Raw genomic sequence first — 11786 nt, forward strand, 5'->3', positions numbered from 1 at the left:
ACTAACAGTGTAGGTATATAATTTTCTTTATAATTGTAAATATAGGCAATTAAAGTTCAATCAATTTTTTTGTCATGATATCCCAATAGTTTGGTTAATACAAACTCTCGTTATTACAAAGTGCTAAAATTATGGTCCCTTCAGGTTTGTAATAATGAGGTTTGACTGTACACATTGCAACAAATGCAGTAGACTAGCATTTTTTTTTATGTTAGAAACACATGTTTCAGTAAATAGCAATATAATTCTAAGTTGCTCCATTGAGTAAGAGTTTGTATTTTTAAATATATCCTGCTAACCAAAGAAAAACTATTACAATGATGTTAACTTTAATTTGGATTCTGTTCAGTGTTGTTCAAATTCGTATACATTCACGACTTCTGAAATTTCAAAGGAATCAAATTTTTGGGACACATAATTCAGATGTTAAAACACACTTGTAACATTGCTTTTATATAAACAGTATAGTCAGCACTTGATTCTACAATCCTCCAGAGCCTTAATCTAGAAGTGGTCCTTATTGAAATTTGGACCAAAAAAACAAACTGTTATCCTATTTGCTCGCATAAAGGCCCCACCCGCATATACGCCCCCCCCCCCCCCCCTTTTTTGTAAACATTTTTGAAAAAAAAAATTATAAACGTGTTTTTCTGGGTTTATCTGTGGGCAGGGCAGCTTGGCTTGCATCAAACAGCAAGCCATGTATTGTAAGCGGCGGGAGGTGATTTTGTAAGCGGCAGTGATACAGAGACTGGTATTATAGTTTGTACATTCTCAGTAGGACCGTCGTGAGGCATGCCAGACGTAAGCAGTTAGTCCTATCTCAAACGACATAAAAATAAAAAAAGCTGGACTCGTGGGTTTGTGTTGATGGAGTAGAAGAGGGGAGGTAGAGGGGAAGTGAAGTGGGTGGAGCAGGTACCTACACTCCTTTGTCTGGCTAGCTGGCAGGAGGGAGGTTAAGCCACGCCTCTGCCTCCCCCCCCCCCCCCCGTCTAGGTGCTGCCTCTCCCTCCGGACTAGCTGCCCCTCTCTCCCTCCTGCCGCGTCGCTGCCTTCCCCAACCTCCCTCATTAGAACAAAGACGCACGACTTGCCAGTCGTTCCGCTATTTCATTTAATCAAAATATAATTGGCGTTTAAATAAGTTGTGGCGGTATTTCATTTTGCTTTTATTCAATGTTAGTTTTTCATATCTGAAAAAAAGAAAAATCTATTTTTTCCTCCAAATTCGCGTATAGGCCCCCTCCCATTTTTTGGAGTCAAGTAAATACGGTAAATCTCTTTCTTACAATGTTCACTTTTCTATTATTGTTTTTTTTATTATTCCTAGGATTGTAGAACCAAGTGTTTAATGTCATCATTTTGGTGTTTTTAACTACTAGCATATTTAAAATAAGGCAATAAATAAATAAATAGCATATTGCTGAAGATTATATGGTCACATATTTAAATACCAAACTTTAAGACTTGAAAAGAAAAAATAAAAGCAAGAGGGAAAAAATTAAGAGACAAAGAAAGCTAATAACTGATGTTCTTCCTTTTATTGTTTACTATTATATGGCTCCATAGACCCTTCTCTACGAAAAAAAGGTTGAATTTTGAAAAATCTCCCCCACACACACCAAATCATATTTTAAAATATTTTTATTTTTTTTTTGCTAGATACACCTTTGCATATTGCATGAACTTTGAACTGATAGTCATCATTAGGATATGCCAAACACACTGCAACACCAGTTTCAGATGTGTGACAAACTGCAATAATTTATTTTTTATACAACAAATCATTTTGCTTGTAACAAATTTCAAAATAGCATGCTATAAAATAATGTTCATTATAAATTATACTACACAGTGGAAGTTCATTCCCTTCTGAGCGTATGGCGTGCGCACACTCAAACAATTTCCACTTCAGCTCCAACGTTAACCAGAGCCTCCTTCAACTTCTCTGCTTCGTCCTTGCTGAGATCTGATTTCACAACTGCCGGAGCACTCTCCACAAATTTTTTGGCCTGAACCAAGTTCATTCCTTCCACCAAGTTCTTCACCTCCTTGATTAGTGCCACCTTCTGTTTTTCACTGTACTTTGTCAACTTGACCGTGAAGCTTGTCTGGACCTTCGCAGGAACAACCTCTTCCTCCTCCTAAAAATCCACCATTAACACCACACTGCAGCGAGAAGCTTGTTGAGTCGGCCCTGTTCAACTCAAGTCCCCGGCTAACCCAGGCCAATTTAGAGGAACGTAACACACAAAAAATAAGTCCTTGTACTTATGAACGCGCGTTAGACTTTTACTTACTTGGCGTGAAAAAAACTATAATTTTGCATGCAAATAATTAATAGAAATATAATAAAAGGACTAGAGTGATATAATTACATTTGACAAAGTATCAATTCAATCAAATTTTAAAAAAATCAATAAATACACGTGTATAAAATTATTTAGTAAAATAATTGAGATAAAATTTAATTAGTAATGAAAAAAAATATGCTGAATATTTATTCTAATTTATTAATTGTAATTATTTATTAAATATATTGTAATAATTTATAATGCAAATAAGTTATACATACAAAACATCTTTACTTACCTATATACTTGAAAAAGTTTATAAACACAAATATGCACAATAAATATATATTTTTTAATGATATGATCCAGTATTCAATATAAATCACTAAAGTATAAGATATAAAAGCTTTTTCTTCATAGTGTAAAAATTTTGTTGTGTGGTGCGTGCACATCGTAAACTTCATATAATTTTTTCATAAGGGGCCTAAAGAGCAATGTCTCACCATTGCACCTCCCACAATCAACACATTGAAATATACATTTAGAGAAGGTTCAGGCTAAAGTTTGATTTATTGTTCAGTAAGCTCATTATTGCATGTGAGAACTCTTAGTTGTTTCCTGCTGTGAATACTTAATGTCCAACTGTTTGGTGAGGTAGGCCTCTGGAAACCTCATTAATGGTTCGAACAAAGGCACTGTGTTTGATTCCCTGCAAGATCAGTTTTTATCTACTTTTTAGTGGCAAACCACTGAAGAATCAGAATCACGTCATCAGAGAATCCTCGACTTGCCACCCGTGATGGACTCTGCCTAAAATTTTGGGAGGGGCAGATGAACTGAGAGATTTGGGTGGTATGGAACACCTCCTAATTAAAAAGCAAGGTGGAGATTTAAAAAGAAAGGCTATTTTAAAACATTTCTAACACATTTAAAAGTTTTTTTTAATGTTATGCACAATACAGTAGCATTAAAAATTGCACATTTTTGACAAAAAATTCTAACTTGGGTACCTACTTCAAAATTAAGGTGCAGTATGGAGTAGATTTTTTAGCTTCAGTTTTTTGGTATAGGTAATATATTTTTTTGAAGAAAAAAAAGAGGGGGGGTGGAGTGGGATGTAAATCCCTTCCCTCCCTCATAGGACCACCACAGCTTGTCACAGATTCTACAACCTGTACAACTATGTCTGAGATGACAGTAAAAAAATTTAACATTTTGAAATAACTATTTTGTTTAAAAATCCATTTGAAGACAAGATAATTGGCAGGCGCACTAGTTTTTTTCTTTATTTCAAATTATCTGAATTTAATCTTTCAAAATATTTTACCAGTTAATATTATAAAAAAACACCATTGTAAATTTAAACATTATAGGCTACATTGAACAGATGAGTTCAATATTTGGCTGCTTACCTCAGGTGCTGGCTGTGCCCCCATGGCAAATGACCCCATGGCCATGACAGGTGCATCCGGCAAGTTTAACCGTTTCTTCAGTGCATCGCTCAGCTGCGAGACTTCCAACAAGTTCAACTGGGAGATGTCCGACACAAGTTTTTCGATTTTCGGATCGTAAACCTTTGCTTCTCCATCTGGCTGAGGAATCTGCAATGCTGCTTGACTCTGAACTTCAGGTTGCGTCAATTGTCTTGAAACAGAACTGTTACAAAAAAATAATATTGCATTTAAGCAATAAGGACAAATTAACACCAAAGTTCAAATGCCTCTAACCACAATACTACAGTACATTGCAATTTGTTAATTAACATACTGACAATGTTATAACAGCTTTTATAACCACAAGTGTTTTAGGTCATCAGCAGTATATGGAGATGGCAGTTCACAAGTCCAGATAAGTTAATTTTCCTTTCTCATGACTACACACAATGATATAAAAAGAACAAATGAAAATGCCCCAAAATTATAACATTCAAAAATATTTCACAAAAATTTATAGTAGTATTGGCATCAACTGCATTTAGGTACTTAAATTGTATTTCTGATAAGATAAACTCCAGTGCATAACTTAACATTTTCATGCTAATCTGAGGAATACGAACGGTTAAAGTTGTGTTTGAATGCTAGCTGCAAACAAGTAAATTGCACTTGAATTCAAAGATTGATTTTTGTTTCTCTTAACCCTTTTTATTTTCTGTTCTCCTCCAAACCCTCAACAGCTTTCACCCATAGTCCCGCCTCCCACCCTGCAATGTGCCTCACCCACAATGATGTTAACCGATGTAGGGTCAACAAACCAAAAATTTGTTATTTTTAACCTGATTTTTATGAAACTTACAGGAATCATTATCCATTATGGTAAATATTTACTTGGGCGGTATTTCCGAAAAAAAATGTTAAAAATCCGAAAATACCTTTATTTAATGCTCTTCAACTTCCTCTTTTCATTAAAAGCGGCGGAGATTAGAAATTCCAAATACTTTAGGAGATATCAAATTTTTTAATTTCTTCATATGTAGTTGAGCGGTATTTGCGAAAAAAAATGTTAAAAATCCTAAAATACCTTTATTATATGCTCTTCAACTTCCTCTTTTCATTAAAAGCGGTGGAGATTAGAAATTCCAAATACTTCAGGAGATATTGAATTTTTAAATTTCAGCACAAAACCAGCGCATTCCTGTGGCGTGCGTGCACCATTGTTTCTTGTTTACGTACGAGTATCTATTTTTTTTATTGGATAATGATGTCACGTGATTGTTCGTGATAGGCCAGAATTCAAATGAACTAATACGTGATTATTTAGTTCAATTATTGTTTAAAACGGTGTTTAATTACCGCCTCCAACTTAGGTGAGTTTTTAACGTTTCTAATTTTAAAGTCTTATTTGTTATTTTGATATTATTGTGCAAGTAATAAGTAACAAAAAAAAATTACGTGAGTTGTTACTGTACATCCTTTGTTACGGGTTTGTTAGGTAAGGTCAGTTACATTATAAATAATTTAAAACTAAAGAATAATTAAAATTAATTCACATTATTTTTAATATCACCTTAGTTTGAAAGTATTTATAATGTAACTGACCTGACCTAATCGACCATTTTAGTTTACTGTTCACCCTCTGTCCGGGTTTGTTTGGTCAGGTCAGTTACATTATAAATATTTTAAAACTAAACAGCCATTAAAATTAATTCACAAAATAATTTGTAATGTCGGCTTAGTTTGAAAGTATTAATAATGTAACTGACCTGACCTAATCAACCATTTTATTAATTACGCATTCACGATTCACGTATTCACGAACACACGGCAAAATAAAAAAAATGGCGCCGCTCGAATGGTTCCACAGGTCTTGTATTGCAAAATTAAAAAATTCAATATCTCCTAAAGTATTTGGAATTTCTTATCTCCTCCGCCTTTAATGTAAAGAGGAAGTTGAAGAGCATATGATAAAGGTATTTTCGGATTTTTAACATTTTTTTTTTGCAAATACCGCTCAACTACATAATGATGAAATTTAAAAATTCGATATCTCCTAAAGTATTTGGAATTTCTTACCTCCGCCACTTTTAATGAAAAGAGGAAGTTGTAGCGCATTAAATAAAGGTATTTTCGGATTTTTTACATTTTTTTTCGGAAATACCGCCCAAGTAAATATTTACCTCCATTATTATACAAATAAAATATTTTCAAAACTTTTGTATCTGTTTGCATTTTTGTGTAATTAATTGTCAAAGTTTTGATAAATCATTTTGTAGCTCATTTTAAATCTCAAATATCTCAAAGACCTAGAGAGCTGTTAGACGCCTCGTTTTAAAGAACAACTTGCAAGGTTCAATTTGCTATGCTAATTGCCTTTTTTTTTGGGTGAAATTTTGCTTAAATATAAAAAAACCTTTTTGAAGAATTTTTTTTTTTTTAATTCGAGAAATTCCTTTTTCTTCAACAGTCTTCTTACTTACGACATTTGAAAGAAACCATTCCTGAAAACCAATGGATTGTTCTTTGCGAAATCGCCGCTGACACATTGTGCTAGGGCATTAACAAACAGCAAACTAATTATGTGATTGTATTTGTCTGTTACTAAATTAGGAAGCATTTTTAGTGGCTACCATTTTATTAGTTTGTCGATTATGGAATCGCTATGCCGGCAGCAATAGGGACAATTTTGTGCTCTCGGGATCTGTTTCCGAGTTCTTACGTTTTCATTTAATTTTAAAACGGGGCTAACGAACACCTAACCTTAAGTAACAACACTAGTCTATGATAAAGAAAACATTAAAATATATATATATAATAAGACGTTTGTATGAACTAACCTGCGTGATAATGATCTGCAGTGTCCAATATTACGTCTAATTAAAATTTTAAAGCTTTGCATTATGAACTATCTATTAAGTTTCACGAACTAAATCAACATTAAACAATCCTTGCACTTTGTTTGATTTAGAGACTTTTTGTGACCTCTCGTATGTTTGCTATCCTCTTATTTGTTCGATACGTTGGAGATGGGTAGAGATACCGTTCGATAAGTTAGTAAAAATACACCCTGATGCTCGATGACTTTTAGTATAAAATACCATCCCTTTACCCAATTAGCACTTAAGTATAAATTTCACCCCTATTAAAACTTTTGTTAAACAGTCACTTACATAATATCCGACAATTTGAAATTCTTTCCACGATGTGAACACTCCACTTCAGTCAATGTTTAGGGTGTATGAACATTATGGTGCAGACACTGAGCTGAATAGAAAGGTTTCACCCCATTATCAAGTTCAGATATTTGATTTAATATGATTCACTCGTAATTGGGCTTTTCACGTGGTGGAAAGGCGTCTTCGCCTTTATCTTTATCCACACCACCTCCCATTTAGTCGTCACCTCAGATCCCCAGAATCTGCCACCCCCAGCATTCCTTTATCTGGCCCCTTCCAATACTTCTCTATCCTCCCAAAGAAAGTATGCTGTCCTCTTTCAATTCGTCTCCATTCCCTCTGTACACCCCAGTACCAGTATACTAGTTTTCTAATGAGATCTTTGATTTAACAGTTTTTAAATAATTTATTTTTACTGTTTATTAATGAAAACATCTCATTAATCGTGGTGCATAATTCCACTGAATAAAAAAAATTGTAAGTGAGACTCTCAGTATTTGACAGTGATGTGTAAAACATCTAACTTCGGGAACGAGTAAATTCATATGTTCTCATGTGTTGTTCATGTTACAAATAATCTTATGCGAAACTCGGACACAAAATTTAACTTAGAATACCTTGACGCCGACCGCCAATGCTCCTCTATGTCGCATAGACCGCTATGCCTCATCAACGTCTCCTAGAGGCGTGTGCACCGAACGCGCTCGTGCGCGCAGCAAAGTGTAGTGCGTGCGACGAGGCGAACGCCATGCAACGAGTGCTGCGCCGGCGGAAGGATCCGGCCAGGTGTGGCATATCCCTCCGCCGCACTACAACAAATTATTTTAATTATATTTTCCACAGGGTTTTATTAAACATTATGTTTCAATAATTAATAATTCAGTCCTGTCAAATTTATGTCTCACTGTGCGATTTGTCCCGAACCTGGCCGGTTCAGTTTCCCGCGAAATTCACACGTTTCCGCGGGAGGGCTGATGGGGGAGGGGGGGTCGCGCGCGGCGACACCGGCAGTGTCCTTCCGGGAGCTCGAGAGGCCGGCAGCCTGCGCGGAACGCGGAACCATCAACCCTTGCTTTCACCGACATGTAGTTTTCAATAGTGTAATATTTTCTTAAACTTTTGCGTACAGTTCAGTGGTCGGCCTCAATCTGCCATGGGGTATTTAACTTAATTAAATCATTGCTCCAAGAAGTGTATTGTTCGTCATGTTAGAGTGTATTCTGTAACTATCGCGTCACGTGTACAAGTTCGCATCTAGGTATCACGTAGAGTCGCCGGAGACACGGGCCTACGTGTCCCTAGCCCAGTTTGTTAAATGTTAGATAGTAGTGAAGTGTATTGTTCGTCAAGAGATCGTTCGTCATATTAATGTGTATTTTGTAACTATCGCGTCACGTGTACAAGTTCGCCCCTCACGCGCATTAAAATCGTGAGCCGCCACTGAGGAAGTGGGCTGGGCGTGTGACTAGTCGCGTCGGGCAAACCGTTACGGCCAGAACGGGCAGCACCATGTATGGGGCTGTGCTGTATTAAATTCACCAAATATCTTCAGGAACTTTGTGTTATTATTCAGGCGTCCCGAGTGGCCATAACAGCTCGGGGGGCCCTACTGCGTTAACCCCTACCTCTAGCCACAAGGCCGAATCTTCCCTGAGATCACGAACCCAAGCAAAAATCACGTCAAAATAATCAGAGGTAGCGGGGACAGCGTCAACCTATTTAAAATTAATGCTGAGCATGATAAATATACAGATAAATAAAACATTTGCTTTTAAAATACCTACCAAAATTTCTTGTTACGAATCACATACATAATTTATGCACCCGCTGCTAGAATTCACTGCCTGAACCATAAACCATGGAGTTGCTTGCCATCACCTCACACTGTCGTATTCCCGGATATCACCCCCGTGATGCTGGTTGCATCTTATTCTCAGGAGGATTTCAGGCCTCATGGCGGGGGAAACTATCACTATCCGTACTACAATGATGGTTCGACCATTTGAACGCAAGTATTTATTGGGCCCTTCACACAATCTATTTACATGGGCGATCCGCGGCACAACACCCGTCCCTCCGCGGAGTGAGGCTCGGCTGCACGTGTTTGGGGTGGGCAGGCGCCGAGTGCGGGCTGACCCCATGGTCTCGTGTGCGTACGTTGACGATCCCTAGATGGTTTCCCTTTTCAATGATGACAGTGAAACAGGCGAATTTTTGTGCCGCGCCTGAGGCATAGAGCCCGCCTCTTTACGGTAAAAACGTGTCCGCTGATATGCGCAATGTCTGCTCACGAGCGAGAACCTGATATACAATTAAACTATTAACAATGGCTACTCGTAGTGTCACACACATGGTCGCGAAATACTCCCCAGACTCGATCTCACCTATCGTCGCTCTGCGACACTGGTCCTCGTGCGCGTCTTGCTCGTCTGGCCGCCAAATGCCTACTCATGTCACCCGTCGTTGCCCTGCGACACTCGTCTCTCCACACATCTGTCTCGTCCGGCCGCCAGACTCCTACTCTCTCTCCTGCCGCGTGTCGCCCTTCTCTGCCCGTCCTACCCTCACTCCGCGACATGTGCAGGGCTCGGAGAGATTCTGGGTGTTGGCCTCGGCTTCGTCGCCCGGTGAACAAAACATAGTTTTTAGAAAAAACATATAATCATCACTAATACAAAATATTACATAAAAAATATAAACCATTACTCTGACGTTGACCCAAGTGTCGACCCAGCTCTCACAGCCCGTTATGCCACGCCAACACCTTCTCCTGCCCTGTGGTGCGTGTGCGCCGATTGTGCAGTGCAGCTAGGGCAGGGGAGGGAAGAGAGATTCGCGCGCCAGTGGGAATTTAATGTAAATACATAACAACCGGACGTGACTAATTATTGTAAATATTCTTTAACATTCTTTATTGTAAATAGTTTATTTTATTATTTGAAGTGTTGTGTATAATAAGTTTTTACTTGTTCACCGGCGCCAAGGCTGTGGCTTCCGCCTGTGACCAATGAGCGTGTTCCGCGGGCTCGCGGAGAGGGGAGGGACGCGGGCGCTCGGCGCGCCAGGCGGGGAAGGTAGTCAGTCGTCTGTCAGACGCGCGAGGCACTGGTCGCAGACACGGGCCGCTCCGCGCTAGTGGCAAGGCAGTCGGCAGCTGGGCACGGGACACAGCGGACGTGTCTGCGAGATCGCTCCAAGACGGTGAGAGTGGAACGGGCGCAGTGTCTTGCTGTAGTTCAGGCCTTGCCGAGGAGAAGGAATTTCACTTCTTACAGTCGTATTGTCATTCAGGCGAGTGTGTCACCTCGTCATTCAGTCGCAGTTTGCATTTTGTCATTTTTCTCGCGTGCATGTTTCTCTGGAGGTTTGAGAGTCGCGGATTACTTCTGTAGACTGGATATTCGCCATTGCGTGTACAGTAATTTACGGGCCCTCCTGGACACTGTGTTGTCCGGTCAGACAGTCAGCTTATTGCGCGAGTCATAGCGAGTTCAAGTCTTAGCGGCGTGGGTAATGTTCGTCACGAGCGGGACGTCACGTATTTTTCCAGTACAGTATAAGTGCGCGGAACCGGGCTTCACCCTACAGAAACAGTCATAGGCGGAAACGCGACAGCCCCCTGTAAAGGGTTCGATTTACCGTGTATAAAGAATCTGGAAACTGTCTTTGAGTGTGTCAATTGTTATTCTGGTGACTAAGTCCCTTGGCCACGTGGCCCGAACCCCCCTCTACCGAACACTGAGTAGCCGGCAAAATAATATAATTTCAGGGGCTAGTCGACCAGGCGACGACAACACATTAAACATATAAGTATGTTCTTAATGCTCAAATTACACAGTATCACACTGCACGGGGCAGGGGTGGATCAGGAGCTGACGAGGCATAACGGCCTGAAGGAGCTGGGGAGACACTTGGGTCGACGTCAACACAATTATCTGCAAGAAACAGACAGAAATTTTAAAATATCAGAAACAGCTCCAATAACAGCGATAAATACTTCAAAAAACCTAAACCTTGGGTTTAAATCTGATTTTTGAAAATAAATTTTACTAAAATATTATCTATTTTGTTAAAATTAATTAAAAAGCATTTACTACTACAAAGTTTCCACATACACACATTAGAAGTTATAATTCTTTGACCTTACTAAATTACTAACCTAAAAACATTTTAAAACACAAATTTCAACACTAAGTATTTGATTTCGCTTAAACGACTAAAATCAGTCTGTAAATACGTCTTATTGACGACACCCATTGGTGCTTCTCCGACCCTCACAGACCTCCTGAGCGAACGGAAGCTACCACCATTAGTGCATCGCAGTGCAGTGAGACGAACGGTTACCATCACAGACAAATAATTTATTGTCACCCGCGTGGCAATTTACCCAGTTTTGTAACTGTATTTATTAATAGTCAGTTATGCAACCAAGAAATTACACACAACCTTATTGAGCTGATTTAACACTATCATCACATATTAAATTATCATTATTTAAAAAGTAAACGTTTTGTTTTCCAGTGACAATTTTGAAAATAAAAAATTTGCCCTTCAGCTTTACAAGCAAATGCTCTAACATTGGGCAACAGAGCCTATTGGGATTTTGCAAGGCGAATATGTATTACAATCATTGTATAGGCAGTTTTCTTTCACATTTTTTAAACTTGTAATTACTATTTATTACTAGTATTTTAGTTTATGAAATATATTCCAGGATAGTTTCATTTGGCATGTCCCCTAATGTTTACAAGTGTCTATATATGGGTTTATGTAGTTACATGCAGGTCTGCCATCTTGACAACTTCAGCACCATGGTTATACATTTCTGTTCCATTCACAAAACTACTCCTACCATATGCTGTATACCACAAGATAATACA

The 11786-nt window shown here is 38.6% G+C and overlaps 1 protein-coding gene across 1 annotated transcript; it reads right to left on the minus strand.

The window, feature by feature from the left end:
- Positions 1-1629: 1629 nt before the first annotated feature.
- On the minus strand, positions 1630-6716 carry LOC134537662 (large ribosomal subunit protein bL12m). Its single transcript, XM_063378346.1, has 3 exons — positions 6568-6716; positions 3710-3953; positions 1630-2147 (listed from the first exon to the last, which is right to left on the minus strand). The coding sequence occupies exons 1-3, from the start codon at positions 6627-6629 to the stop codon at positions 1899-1901; spliced, it is 555 nt and encodes a 184-aa protein (XP_063234416.1). The 5' UTR covers positions 6630-6716; the 3' UTR covers positions 1630-1898.
- Positions 6717-11786: the final 5070 nt, after the last annotated feature.

Source organism: Bacillus rossius, chromosome 12 (assembly GCF_032445375.1).
Source record: "Bacillus rossius redtenbacheri isolate Brsri chromosome 12, Brsri_v3, whole genome shotgun sequence".
In the NCBI taxonomy this organism is placed as follows: domain Eukaryota; kingdom Metazoa; phylum Arthropoda; class Insecta; order Phasmatodea; family Bacillidae; genus Bacillus; species Bacillus rossius.